At 39.9% G+C, this 14,859-nt stretch overlaps 1 protein-coding gene across 6 annotated transcripts in view; it reads left to right on the forward strand.

Moving 5' to 3' along the window:
- Positions 1 to 14,859, forward strand: part of MAST4 (microtubule associated serine/threonine kinase family member 4) — a 563,146-nt gene that overhangs the window by 383,662 nt on the left and 164,625 nt on the right. For 2 of the 6 annotated variants that reach the window (XM_061189321.1, XM_061189318.1), the window contains exon 1: positions 11,079 to 11,464. The exons of the other annotated variants lie outside the window; for them this stretch is intronic. In XM_061189321.1, the coding sequence (XP_061045304.1) occupies positions 11,373 to 11,464 (92 nt within the window). In that variant the 5' untranslated portion in view covers positions 11,079 to 11,372. Of the gene's footprint in view, positions 1 to 11,078; positions 11,465 to 14,859 lie in introns of those variants that run through there. 6 annotated transcript variants of the gene reach the window in all.

Raw genomic sequence — 14,859 nt, forward strand, 5'->3', positions numbered from 1 at the left:
CCCAGTAGGACTGAGCTTCCAGCCTCAGATAAAGGTCACCCTGCCTGAGTTCCAGTTTTTAGTCACTTTTTTCAAGGAAGACAAAGTAACACTTCACTTCAGGCATACTTGTTGTGAAGAAAAAGTAAAAAGCTGATAGTGTTTTTTGATTCATTTCTTAGTGAGTCATTAAAATCTGCCTAAAAATCATAGACTTAAATTTCTATTGTTCTTTTTATCAATCATCATGAAGGCTGTCAATAATGGCAGTGCTTTAAAAGAAAAATCATCTGGGAACATATGTATATGTATAACTGATTCACTTTGTTATAAAGCAGAAACTAACACACCATTGTAAAGCAATTATACTCCAATAAAGATGTTAAAAAAAAAAAAAAAGAAAAATCATCCAACCAGTTGACAAAAGCCAACATGGTTTTGGAAGCATCCCCCCAGGGCTTGTTGGTAGAAGCCCACAAGCTTTCTATTAGGGAAATAGAAAAATAATCGGTTTAGTTTTTTTTTTTTTAACTAACTTTAGAAAATAATGTATGTGCATCCACGTATTCTGCTGAGTATATACTGTGTACTCTGAGGCATACACAGATGAATAAAAACTGACCTTGTACTTGGAGAGCTTAAAGCCTAGTGGAGAGTTGGACCTATAAACACATCATCGTGCGCAGTAGAATGAATGCTATAAAAGAGGAATGTTATGCATAAAATTCTTTGGCGATCCAGGAGAAAAAACACTCAGGCATGCGAGAGAAAGTTAGGCAGACTGTGCTTGAGGGGTGACCTTTCAGTTCACACGTGAAAGATGAGCAGAAGTTTTCCAGGCAGAGGAGGTAGAAATTCTAGAAACAGGGAACAGGATGTACAAAGGCAATGAGGTATGGCAGAGCTACTGTGTCTGGGGAGCTTCAAGTGATTCAGTATTTCTGACAAGTACGTATTTTACTCTTATTGGAGCATAAACACGGAGGGGCACATGTCAAAGGATGAGGCAGGAGAGATAACAAGGGACTGCACTATCAAGTATTCCATTTAAAGAGATTTTGATTTTCCTATGAAAAACCTCTAAAACCTTAATGTAGATAAGAATCCCCTGGGCACTTTGGTAGAATGCACATTCCTGGGCTTCACGTTCTGAAATCCTAAATCAGGGGGTTTGGAGAAGCCTCCCCAAATCTGCATTTCTAACAAGCATTCCAGGTAATTCAAGGATAGTAGGACAGAAACCATCCTTGAAGAAATGTTGCTGCAGCAGTGGGGAGCTACTGAATCTTGTTTCACAGGAGAGTGAAATGATTATATGCATACGATGGAGCTGGGCAGCTCTGGAAGAATAATTTGGAGTGGGGAGCAGGGAGAGAATGGAATTAACCCAGGCAGGAGGTAATGGAGGCCACGACCAGGGTGAAGCCAGTAGGGAGAAAACCGGAACAACCGTTGTTCTTTTATCACTTTATATACAGTAAAAGCTTTCCCAATTTACTTTTCTCCCATTTTCTAATTTTCCAAACTAGTGTATTTTTCTGCCACTTTTGAGTGGGATTTTCTCTTTTCTCTTCAGTTTTCTATTTCTGCCATGTACATGTCATCTGTCCTTGTTCTTCTTTAACCTTGATATATTAGCATTCTTCAGAATTCTGTGTCCTAAGAGCCACTGGTAGAGATAATTCTTGTTTCGTGTTGATAGATGTTCATCCATCTCCCATCTGTCACTATAATGGATGACATGATTGGCTATTGTTGAAGCTCTTATTAACTGGAATAACTTATTTTTGAAAGTTTGTTGATCCCTTTGAAGATTAATATGGTTGTCATCTATGACATGTATGACAATACATTGGTTCAAAGAATATTTCCATGGTTGGTACCAGAAACTTGGTCACAGCCTTTCAGTCCTCAGAGTCTAGCTAAGTAAAGACAGTAAAATCTGAATTATCTAGCCTCATATAGAGTAATGTTTCTATGTGTTGGGGGGAGGTGATCCCAAATTATAGCTAATATAATTCTTGGAAATTAAGAACATCACTTTTTACTGCACCCATATTTGGCTAATATTAAAACTGAGCTTGCTTTAAAGAGTATATGATTTTTCTGAGCAATGAAAGAAGACAGCTTTCATCTGAGGCTCAGTGGAGGGAAGCAGGTCTGGAATTCAAAACTGCTCACATAAAATGCACAGCCTGACCAATCTGCAAGTAATAACATATATATTCAACCCAAAACAAAGCTCAGTATGGATTTATAGCCCAGTCAGCTTTGCAAATACCCATTTGCCCAGTTGCCATAGACAGGTAAGGATTTATGTCTGGAAAAGAGATATTTTTCATTTTTATTTATAAAACTCCCGAGAGTAGAGAAGACTTCTTTTATATATTTCTAAGGCTTGTAGAGCTTTTACATAATGCATTAATTTTGTTTGTCAAAAAACAGCAATCAAATTTTATCAAATTTTGGGGTTAAGGTGTGTGTCTTAAGTTTGTAAACGCTTCTAAGTATTCGTAAGTTCTCAGGCACTTGAACTTTCAGGTCCTGAGAAGACTGTCAAATGGAAACTAAGGGATTTTTCCTAATTAAAAATAATTTAGACTTATTATTAAAAAGTATAAAAAGTATAAAGAGAAATAAAATCACCATAATCCCATACTCATAAATGTCCACTAAAAATGCTTTGTTTACTTCCATCTCTTTCATTCATGTAAATTCATATATATGACATTGTAAATAATTTAGATCATAGAACTCCATTTTTTCCTTTTAAAAAAAAAATATTTCAGGAGCATTTACCACTTATATTTTTAAAAAGCATTGTTTTAGTTTCCTATGGCTACTGTAACAAATACCAACAAACGAAGTGGCTTAGAACAACATATATTTATTCTCTAATAATTCTGTAGGGTCTAAAGTCAGTTTCACTAGGCTGAAATCATGGTGTCAGCAGGGCTGAGGTCCCTCTAGAAACACTAGGTAGAATCTGTTTCCTTGCCTTTTCCAGTTACTAGAGCTGCATTCCTTGTATTCTTTGACTCTGGATCTTTCCTCCATCTTCAAAACCATCAGCATGCATCTTGCTTCGGTGTCATATTACATTCTTCTATAATCAAATCTCCTTCTGCCTCCCTCTTATAAGACATTTGTGATTACATTTAGGGCCCACCTGGATAATATAGGATAATCTCCTTGTTGTGATATCCTTAATTTAATCACATCCGCAAAATTCCTATTAAGGTAACATATTTACAGGTTCAAGGAATTAGAACCTCGTATGTTTGGAATGCATTACTCTTTCTACCACAATGGTCTTTGTTGGTTTTATAATATTTCATTTTATGGCTGTTCAATATTTACTAACAGTTGCCCTTGTCTTGTACCTTTGGGTTTTTCCCAATGTTATACTATTACAAGGAATTCTAAGATTAATTTTCATATGCATAGATTTTTGTGCATTTACTCAATTAGATTTGTATAATTTCTAGAATGCAGACTTAGTTCAAATATATATGTGTGTGTATATTATTTATATGTATATATGCACACATATACATTTATATGTAAATATCTGTGTATATGTACACATACATCTATATGCATGTGCATATGTATAGTGTGTGTGTTTTCATTCTCCAGATTACTTTCCAGAAAGTTGGTAAAGCGTATTTATCTCCTTGTGCTCTCACCAGCATTGAGTATTACCTTTTTTTTTAGTCTTTGCCAGTTAAACAGGTAAAAAATATCTGATTGATGTTTTAATTGCATTTCTATGATTTATGAAAAGTGAAAATATTATCGCTTTTTATGCTTAACATCATATTTATTCTCCTATGAGTTAATATTTCTTTAAATATTTTGTTGTTCAAATAACGTATGCTAATGCATATATAAGGAATCTAAAAAAAGGGTACTGAGAACTGACTTGAGGACACTGGGGGGAAGGGGAAGCTGGGACGAAGTGATAGAGTGGCATGGACATATATACACTACCAAATGTAAACTAGATAGCTAGTGGGAAGCTGCTGCATAGCACAGGGAGATCAGCTCGGTGCTTTGTGACAACCTAGAGGGGTGGGATGGGAGGAGGGAGGCTCAAGAGGGAAGGGATATGGGGATATATGTATACATATAGCTGGTTCACTTTGTTGTACAGCAGAAACTAACACAACATAATAAAGCAATTATACTCCAATAAAGATGTTAAAAAAAAAAGTTTAAACACACCTAAATTGAAACAAAATGAAAGGTTAACATTCAGAAAAAAATTTTTGTTGTTATAAAAATGATATAAATTAGTAAATCCAATGATTGAAGCTTGCTTGAGAAATCCTTGGCTAAAAAATTTTGTGTCTTCACTGACACATTATCCTCTGATTTGTGGAATAATTTGAGTCAACTTTAAGAATGGAATAAAATTCTGATTTCTACAGAAGCACATGGTTTCTACCTCTGTCTGTATATGTTCCCTATGTGGTACTTCAATGGAAATTTTTACCTCTTATTTTAATGGGATAATTTTCAATAACTTTAGATGCCTGACCTGGAAAAATATGCAAGAAAAGAAGAACTGATAAATTAACCTTAATCTTATATTACAGAAAGGTCTTAGTGTCAGCTACTAAAGGGCTAAATATAACCACACTGACCCACTTAATTGACACTTCTTATAATTGCACTGTAATTCATGCTCAGGAGCTGGATGAGAAATGATGTACCTTAGACCAAGCTTCTGGATCAAGAAGCACCATGTCCTTGAAGTTAACTCCAGATTGAGAGTCTAATGTAATGATTAGTGTCTGAGGTCCACTGTTACTCAAAAAGCATTTTGGATTTCATACAAACTAGTTAGACATATATTTACATGTGTCTACAGACACACAGCTACATGTGCGTGGTCTCTTTTCTGAGATTTTGAAATCTGAGGCAGTAGACCTGTCTAACAGGTGCAGTGTATATGAATAATGGTATGGGCTCATGAAATTCCAAGAGGAATAGACAGAAAAGGCTTTTTAAAACATGTAAGGGGTCCGTCTTAAAAATACTTGCTTTCAAGTATCTTTCTAACCCTGAGCAAATCCTTCCTCCCTTCACCCCTTGTCTTAACAGTCATCCTAATGGTGTATGGAGGATTAAAAGATGGAGATACAGCCCCTGCCCTCACGGAGCTCTTACTCTACGGGGGAGTGATCTGCAAACATACAGATTCTGATATGGTGGGGGAACACTTTTCATGCAGGAGCTCTCAGGAGCAGAGCTCAATAGAGGGATACCTAACCCAGTAGGGGTAAGGAGGCTCGTAAGAAGGCTGTCTACAGTAAGTGGCAAGGAAGTTTGGTCTTAAAGCAGTCTAGAAGTTAGCCTTCCTATTTGTCAGATGTTGGCATTGGTCTCGAAGCATTGCTCTCTGCTCCATAATTGGATTGCTTAGCTCTGTTAGAGGCCAGTGCTCTGCTTGGTTTATTGATGGATCTTGCAGACAGCTGATTTCGAACGGAGAGACACACTTTTCTCTGTTTTCTCTCCCACTAGTCTCCTTCCTGCAGGATGACCCCCTCCAGCCCTGTAAGTATGACACATTTTCTAGCAGCGTAACTCCTCTCCCAGCGGAGATTAGGCTATGGGGCTTCTCCCAGGACCCTGCTTGAGAGTCAATGATAGGGTAGATAGAGTGCTAGGGTAATATGCTTACAATCAGTGATTCTGAAACCCTCCCTGGTCCTGTGACCTGGGCTGCCACCATGCATATTCTTTTTTTTTTTAATTAATTTTTATTGGAGTATAGTTGATTTACAATGTTGTGTTAGTTTCTGCTGTACAGCAAAGTGAATCAGTTATACATATACATATATCCACTGTTTTTTAGATTCTATTCCCATATAGGTCATTACAGAGTATTGAGTAGAGTTCCCTGTGCTATACAGTTATCTGTTTTATATATAGCAGTGTGTATATGTCAGTCTCAATCTCTCAGTTTATCCCTCCCTCCCTTTTCCCCCTTGGTAACCATAAGTTTATTTTCTACATCTGTGACTCTATTTCTGTTTTGTAAATAGGTTCATTTGTACCCTTTTTTTTAGATTCCGCATATAGCGATAATCATATATTTGTCTTTCTCTGTCTGACTTCACTCAGTATGACAATCTCTAGGTGCATCCATTTCGCTGCAAGTGGCACCATCATATGTTCTAATCTACTTATCTTTTGTACAAATCAAGGAGTTGCTAATTTGGGAGAAAAGTGCTTCATTTCCCATGTCTATCTGTTCTCTCCTCTTTGATTTTGTGAAGTTATTGGTTATTTACTACATTTTCTGAGCCTCTGATTCTCCTGGGATCCAGGGAACACCTGAGGAAAATATCACATTCTCTTCCCATTCTGGCTCGTATTTAGTCTGTCCTTTCCCCTCTCGGACCTTGTCCTTCAACCTGCCCTTGTGGATTATATACTTCTCTACTTAACCTATCAGGAAAGAGAAATCAGTTTTATTTGGTTTCCTTTGTTTTATCTATTCCCTTTAGAAATCTGAATCTCTCTTGCCTTATGATATTGTTTAAAAATGTTTTTTTAATATTCCCAGCATGCTGTAACCCTACTTATTATCCATCTCTTAGCTTTTCAGCATTCAGGTCTATCCCTACAAGTTAATTTTCATTGATCTTTTTTTATCTTCCTTCATATTTTAGCAATGTAAGCAAAAAAATTTGCTTAGTAATTCTAGAAGAGCTTTCTTACAACCCGTTCCCATTGATGCAACTTTCTTTACATTTCTAGCCCAGCTTTTAAGCTTTATTTCTTAAGGTATACAGTGATTACAAGCATTGCTCATTCAGGATGGGTCATGTGCTCTTCACACTCCTATACTCAGACTCTCAAGACAGCATTTAGAAGATGACCAAAGTACACTTGTAGGTATGGACAGCCTTGGGGATGTAGTCACTTCTGGGTACTCTGATGACAAGAGTGGACAGAGATCAAAGTAAATTTATAGCAGAATCCCCAGACCAGGCCATGATCAGAATACATTTTGAAACTCAGTATTAACTACACTTGCCCTCGCATCTTTTCATTGGACACGGCCTCGTGGCAAGAGTGTCAGTGCAGGGAGCTGACAGCTTCCCAGGCCTCACGCTTACACTAGAAGACTTAATCTCCTATAGTGTCTAAGTTCAAGGCGAGGCTCCAGGGATATTATCCTTAATGTTGTTCTGTGTAGGGTGAAAGAAACCCTACTGAATAAGCATGGGTCAGCAGATGGGACATAGACAGGAGAATTCAAGTCAGTGAAAAGAACCTGGAATTTTGTATATGTAGGAGAGGGGTGAATAGTGAAGAATTTGACCCTTCATTAAGTACTTACCTCATCTTGAGCTAGCATTTCAGGAGCTTGACAAGCTTATTTTTCAATCTCATTCACCTTTCTCATGAAAACAATGACTGATAATATCAACCTGATTAAATGAATGAGTCTTCTGGATCACAAAACTTGTCCACTGCTGTATAGGCTTAGTTGTTGTGCAATAAGTAGAAAATCTGACTGGATATTTGTATAGTGACCTAGATCAGCTGTAGTCTTAAGAATTTCCAATAATCTCAATTCCTTCTTAGTTCAGTAGCCAGAGTTTTACTGCATTTGCAACTAAAATATAGTTTCTGCTCATATAATTGTTTTGTCTGTGGAAAAATGTCAGCAGTTCTGACAATTTTAATTCTTGTATTTGCTGACTGCATTACCTTCTGAATCATAAGTTCCCAAATCAAGTCAAACAGGTTAGAAGACAAGTTACACTTCAGTGTCACACCTACTCCTACTCTTAAAGGAGTGTGGGAATATATCAGCCACTTTTACTATATTAACTAATTCATTTCCGGCTCTTCATGCACTTTACCAATTTTTATTTTTCATTTTGGATACAACCCCAATTCTTGACGCCTTTGAAGTGCAAAAAACATTAAAGTAAACGTTAAATGTTTAAAGTAAACATTAAAGTAGTTTAAAATACTCAGGTTTTTACCCAGCACTTTGAGAATCTGCACGGTGGATTCCCCAAAATGTACAGGGTGGAGAGAGTTATGACATCTGCTGCCCACAGACCAAAATATATATTATTCAATCAAGAGAATAAATTAATGTTTTATTGATTTATCCATTTTATTGCTATCATTTTTATGGGTGTTGCCCACATATGTAGGCTTTTCTGGAAGGACCATGGAGGATATGAGAGTTGGTGGTGCAGAGTTGCCCCAGAGTTAAATCATCCAGAACTTGACTCTCACCCACTGTATCACTACAGTTTACCTCTCCTCAAACACCCACACAGGAAGTCCTTCCTTGTTGTTTCAGCCTTTTTCATCTTTGCATTTGAAGGTCCTTCCACATGGTAGTTATTTCAGTATTCAAGGACAGCTGTTGCTTGTTCCCTAAATCTTTTCTTTTCCACATTCACCAGAGTTCCTTCAACCCACAATTTATATAGCACACTTTCAAGTCCCCTTTCACCAGCTTCATTGTTCTGCACTGAGCAGCCTCTGATATGTAATTATCTGGATACCTAAAGAGTGAGCACAAAAATTTTTCCCTGGGCTTATCTTTGGGGATGGGGTAGGGGGTAGGATTCGAAGAGAGTTTCCCCTGGATTTGGTTGTGACAGTTCTTAAAGCCATGTTAAGACCTGAAGAATGTTAGCCTAACACTTCTGTTTCCAGTTACAGAATATAGATAAAAATGAATCAATAAGAGAAAGTCTTTAGAATTTAAAAATATCCCCATGGGATTCTTAAAAATTCAGGATTCTTTGAGAAACTCAATTGACCTGCTAAAACTGATAAATTTCAGGGCATCTTAAAAGAAAGAATAGATACCTGAGCATCTGAAGTGTCTCCATCCAAAAAGCATGTCTTGAACGCTTACATAAATCAGGAACTGTCAGACTGTAGAAGTACAGAGATCAATAAAACATGACTTTAGCCTTGAGGAAGCTCATAGACTAACAGGAAAGGCAGCAGTAAACAGTCAATTGTAATACAGTGTGACCAGCACCCCTGTAGAAGCATCTTCAGAGTGCCATGAAAGTAGAGAGTATGATGTAGGATGCCCTCTGCTCCAGTCTTGCATCTCTCTGCATGGTATTCTTTTAGCTTCTGCATATTGCCAACATTTATGTGCATTGTGCTCTAGACACTGCATGAAGGGCTTTATGTATGTCATCTCATTTATGTGTGTGAACCTCTTAGAGGTTGGTCCTATCATGGACCCCATAAAAATAGGGAAAATGGGCAGACATTAAGTGACTTGCTTAAGGTCACAGTAAGTGTTGGATGCAGAATTCAAACCCAAGATTTTTGCTCTTAAGCAATGCTCTATACTACCTATCTCAGAGAAAGCCTTTATCTAGAGTGGTGGTTCTCAACCAGGAGCAATTTTGCACCCCCAAGGAACATTTGGCAATGTCTGTAGACATTATTGATGATCACAACTGGCATCTAGTGGGGAGTGATCAGGGAGGCTGCTAAACATCCTCCAATGCACAAGACAGTCCCCCAAACAAAAAATTATCCAGCCTAAAATGTCAACAGTGCTGAGGTTGGGAAGCTCTGCTCTGGAGTATGGTACTATCTTTGAGTCAGCCTTTAAAAAATACTTTTTTGAATATTTAAAAGCATTTTTTTAAGAGAAGACATGGCTTAGTATGGGGCAAAAAATATTGGACCAAGTCCCTAAGTATCTGGTGAAGTGTATTTTGCCATGTAAAATTGAGAAAATGTTGTCTTCTTTGTCTACTTTTGTAGATTTCAAGGATCTGAGGAGGCCCATCAGAAATTCTTAGAGTGCTTGGGGTGAAAATATTTCTGGGGGTCTCCAGAATTAAAGAGCATCTCAAAGTAGACTCCTGTTCTTTGTTTAGCCCCATCCCTTGTCAGCTGACCCCCCATCCCCTTTTTCCTCACCCTTATATTTCTATAAGCAAGTTTGTTCCCAGTATTTACTGGTTGAACTAAACCATTTTTTAAACGTTATTTTTGCTTACACATTTTTTTTTAAATTTATTATCTCTTGCCATATTACACCAGATTAAAGTAGCTAATTTAAATTCTAGTGTTTTCTTTATGTACTTAATCATAAGCATTGGTGGGTTTGGGGAGTTATTGGAATCCTGTGGCTTTCTTCGAAATGAATAACAGTAACATTGGTTCAACCTCCCCTTCATTCCTTCCTTTCAAAGTCTTAACACTCATGGCAGGAAAATGATTCTAGCATTGGTTAACTAAGTGCCAGGTCGTATCTTCACAGGTAGTGGTTGACCAGTCCCTAGATAGGGTGAAGCCAGACAGGTGTGCGCTGTAGCAATTCATCAAATGTTTGTAAACTCGTAAATCAGTTTACTGGGGTTTTAGGTGAGTGTGGCATTCCCTCGGCGTGCTTTTCCTACACGACAAACAGTGTCCCTCGGCAGAGCCATTACTGACTTTCTTGGAGTGTTTTCCTGGTGATCCAGTCTTCAGTGAATCACGCCTCAGCCTCCAGGTGTGCGCTGTGCACTCTCCACCGGGCTCCGGATCGCGCTGGGTTTATTTCTTTGGAGGGACCGATCCACCAGGGGCTCCGCGCTGGGGGCGCGGCGGCGGGAGATGCTAGGGTGTCCCGGTCCTCCTGGGCTCACGCACAGGTCCCGCCTGCTCCCTTTCCCATGAGGCCCCGCTCCTATGGGGAGTGTCTGCGGTGGGGACCGGTCCCGCCGCCTGGCCCCTTCCCGCTGAGGCTGCACAAAGGTGTCCGGCTGGAGTCCGCCAACAGGCCAGCTTTCTATAAGTGCTTTTAAGTTTCCCTTTTTCGAGGAGGGGCGAAGAAGAGGAGCTTTTTCCATTTACATTCCTTTCCTTGTATGTAGATACCGGGAGGAAACTCAGCACTGGGCATGTTCGGATGTTGAATGGTTTTGCTGATAAGCACCAGCCTCCCGGAACCAAAGACTTAAACTAGTCCTCTCCCCTGCCCATCCCCACCCCCCCGCAGGAGCTGCAAATGGTATCTGCCAAACAGATGACAAAGTACCTTGGACTGAATCACGCACAGACAACATTTTGAGCCGAACGCACGGCCCAACTCTTGTAATTACTCTTTATAGCTGGCCAAGGCTGACCAGGAGAGGGCAAACCCAGGAGGAAACAAGTTTCCTGAACCTGGGAGAAATAGCTGTGTGTTGATTAAAGGCTAGGACGGGTACTTCTCGCTCACGCTCCAAGTTGTTCGCGAGATCACAGTTCGTAGCACGTTTCCTCTGGAGGCAGTGAGTAGATAATTGGGATCTTTTTTGTCTTTTTTTTTTTTCCCCCTCCTCTCTCCGTTTTGGTCTTATGGCCTTGGACCCACAGTGAATTGAAGCGAGAAAGAAATGGATATGTCTGACCCCAATTTTTGGACTGTGCTCTCAAACTTTACTTTGCCTCATTTGAGGAGTGGGAACAGGCTTCGGCGAACACAAAGGTAAAAAACTTGGGGGTCCTTTTAGCCTGGAGAGGGAACGAATGCTTTGGCTTAGGAGGCTGCCCGGCTGCCTGGGCCCCCTTAGCAACTGGGGTTTTGTTGATTGGGTGACAGTTTGAAAAGTTTATACTCTGCTGGGTGGCCCTGGTTCAGGTGTTCCCTCCTCTGCGGTTTTCCTGGGTCATCCTGATGAATGTGCTTTTCGGAGTTCTTCAGAAATGTGGAGAATCAGACCTCGAGTTGTGAGTGGTGGGGAGAGAAGGGAAGGGGGAGGAGATACTTTCTCCCTCTCTTTGATCTGATCATTTATCCATTTCATTCACTCAGGCGTTGGAGCTTCTGCTACTCTGTGTAGAGCCTTTCAGATGCTTCCCTCTATGAAATATTTAACCTTTATACGATGCAAATGTACGATTCAAAGAGAGCTCAAGTTTGTCTGTTTTATATTGTCTGCTTAAAGAGAAAAGTCTGCATAACTTTGCATTTTTTTAAATTGATTTGCTGACATTTATTTCTAAAAATAGACTGGCCTTTTCATTTTGTAACATATATTTGTTAGAATAGGTGAAAAGAAGAAAGACTTAAAATCAAGGTGAAGCTCATGCCACAAGTGAAAGACAGTTGAGAGTTAGTTGCTGACACTTGGGTGAGAGAAAATGATTTTAAAGCAGGTGTTTCTCCTCTCTCCACATTTGTGTCCAGCACAGACAGGTGGCATGATTTTGGTTTTAGAGGGGCACACCCTTTGAGTTGTATAAATATAGATTCTTTGTTTTTCTTCAAAACTTGCCTTGAACGTACACGTGAATATGCACGAGGGCAAGGGTGTAGTCAAATAAACAGGATGCTTGGCTATCAGATTGGGAGATTCATCTCTATGCTCCAGTGTTTAAAGAACACAAGAAGATGGTTCATTCTGTTTGGTTATACCAGTAACTTTTTGTAGCATAAGTGCAAATACATAATACTTTGGAAAACTTAGTCGTTTTTGCTTTTGACATTTCTCATGGTATTTCTTAATTTTCAGAAACGTCCTGTAATACCCTGACATATGCTGTTTATACATACACAAACAAACGTGTGTGTGTGTTTGTGTGTATGTGTCTCAGAGAGAGAGAGAGAGAGAGAGAGAGAGAGCATGATTGTGTCGATTTTTAAGTTATACTTAACTTTTAATGCAACTTGAACAATATTGGTGCCACTAAACCATATGATTCTAAAGTTGTGCCTTTTAAATAAGGTGGCTGTGCTTTTCTGCTATAATGTTCAGAGACACTCTTTTGGTATTGGTCATTTTTTAACAGGCTGTGTCATCCATGCACCAAACCCCCGAAACAACGAATCAGTTGAAGAGATACTTACTGTTCCTGAACTAGGCCCCTACTCCTCATGGCAGTAAATCCTATAACTTGTTTGTCAGGAGCCCTTAAATATGTCTAAGTGATGTAGCCCTGGCGGTGATGCAGCTGCTACTCTCACCTGGAACCACTTCTTGGGGAGATAAGTCTGCTCTGGCATCACACCTGTGTGTCTGAAACTGAAAAGCATCTGGAATCTTTCTTTCCCGCACCTACCTGTTTGATAGTGTTATTGAGTCAAATGCATAAAGAATTCTCAGGTTGGTCTGACCATGGCCTTAGGGCAATATCTATCCAGCCCAGAACACTCCATTTTAGACAGCTCACACTGGCAGAGAGCCTAGGTTCTGAAGGAACTTGGATTCTTCCCAACCAAATGAGGGTGTGGGAGGGCTGTGTCCATTCCCCAAGTCATGGGCCCGTATCTTCAGTTGAGTGATACAGAGAGGGAGGTGGAATTTCTTCCCTCCCTTCTCAGAGTAGAGGTTGTCACAGCCTGTTTGTTATTGGGGATTTCCTGGATTCATGGAGTTTGGAAATATATATCCTGAAGATCATCTCTAGATACATCTACTTACAGGTCTCACAGGGCTGGAACTGCTTTCTATTTATTAGGTAGATTCAGGAAGGTGAAGGACAGGTGTCCCTCTCTCCGGGTCAGTGTACGTGGCCGTTGCTTTCTCTTATTATACAGTGATCAGTTCTGGCTCTGTGTCCTTTCGTAAGGACATGAAATGTATGCTTATAGTATGACTCTTCCCCTTCTGTGACCTCCCTTAACTGCTCTACATCCTTTTCCTCCTCTAAGTGCCACATTAACCCTGTTTCTTACAGCACTGATCAGTTTCCCTAAATCTGCCCTTTTAAAAGGACCTCTCCTTTCCCAAGTAGCCCGATCCTTTTGCCAGCCTCACTGAGGGTGTGCCCACTGTCCAGGGGAGGGTGCCTTGCCCTCATCCTCAGCTGGACGTGCCTGAGCCCTTGGAACAGCTCTCCTGCCCAAGCCTGGCTGCTTCTCTGCACATTTGCTGACTTTGTTCGACAGATCATTCATTTTGCATATTTTATCCCAGCTGCTTGTTCTGATTACATTGTAACCCAGAGGACTTCATCATAACCTTTTCTTTATATCAGCTTCTTGCGTCTATCAAAGAGTAAAATCCAGCTTTGAGCCTGTGAATGAGCATGTTGGAGCTCCTAGGGATAGGATGTTTGGTACCACTTAGACAAAAGAGAGGCTGAATGGTTTCAGACTCTTCCCTTAAATCCATATCATGGTAGAAATTGTCAACACAGAGGACTTTGGGTTTTTGCTGCATCGCATCTACCTTGCCAGTTTAGCATGGCTCTGGTTTGTTGGTTTGCCCTCTCATGGGAACACTTTTAAGGTTTCTCTTCCAACTCAAAGCCCTGCATGGGCCCATAACTCCCTGAGTTCTTGGGGAAAGGCACCTACAGACTGACTCTCAGGCCTAGACTCTTAAACAGGTCCTGATGCACCGAAAGCCTAGCTTACTTGCGCTGCTTCTTGTTCCCTTCATTCCTTTTTGCCTGGACTGCGGCAGACACTGGGTTGTCTGGATGCACACTGACTTTGTCTGCTGTTTTGCTGTAAAGCTCACATTTCCATTGGTAATGGTTCCTTTTTTACGATGGGCTTTGCCTACCTCTCCCCCTCCTTCATTTCCTCAAGGTAGTCTCAACACAGCCATTCACCTGCTGCTTTGAGGGACAGAAATCTAGGCTGTATAAACAGGGTATTTAAACGAAAATGTGTTGTTTTAAACTGAAGTAAGAATTGCATGTTTTAGAGGCTGTGAGTTTCATAGACCTGCAGATTCTCCATTCACTTCAGGATCCCCTTGCAAGGTAGGATGGGAATCAGTTTGCCTGCTTTATGTTACTATTTGTTTGTAACATCTTTTCCTTTCCCGTTGGATTAAAAATTTCGAGGCAGAAGGGATCAAACTTCTCTTTGACGTATATCTCCTCTATGTCTCACTGTAAAGAAAGGACTACCATTGATTTATAAATGTT

Source organism: Eubalaena glacialis, chromosome 4 (assembly GCF_028564815.1).
Source record: "Eubalaena glacialis isolate mEubGla1 chromosome 4, mEubGla1.1.hap2.+ XY, whole genome shotgun sequence".
NCBI lineage: Eukaryota > Metazoa > Chordata > Mammalia > Artiodactyla > Balaenidae > Eubalaena > Eubalaena glacialis.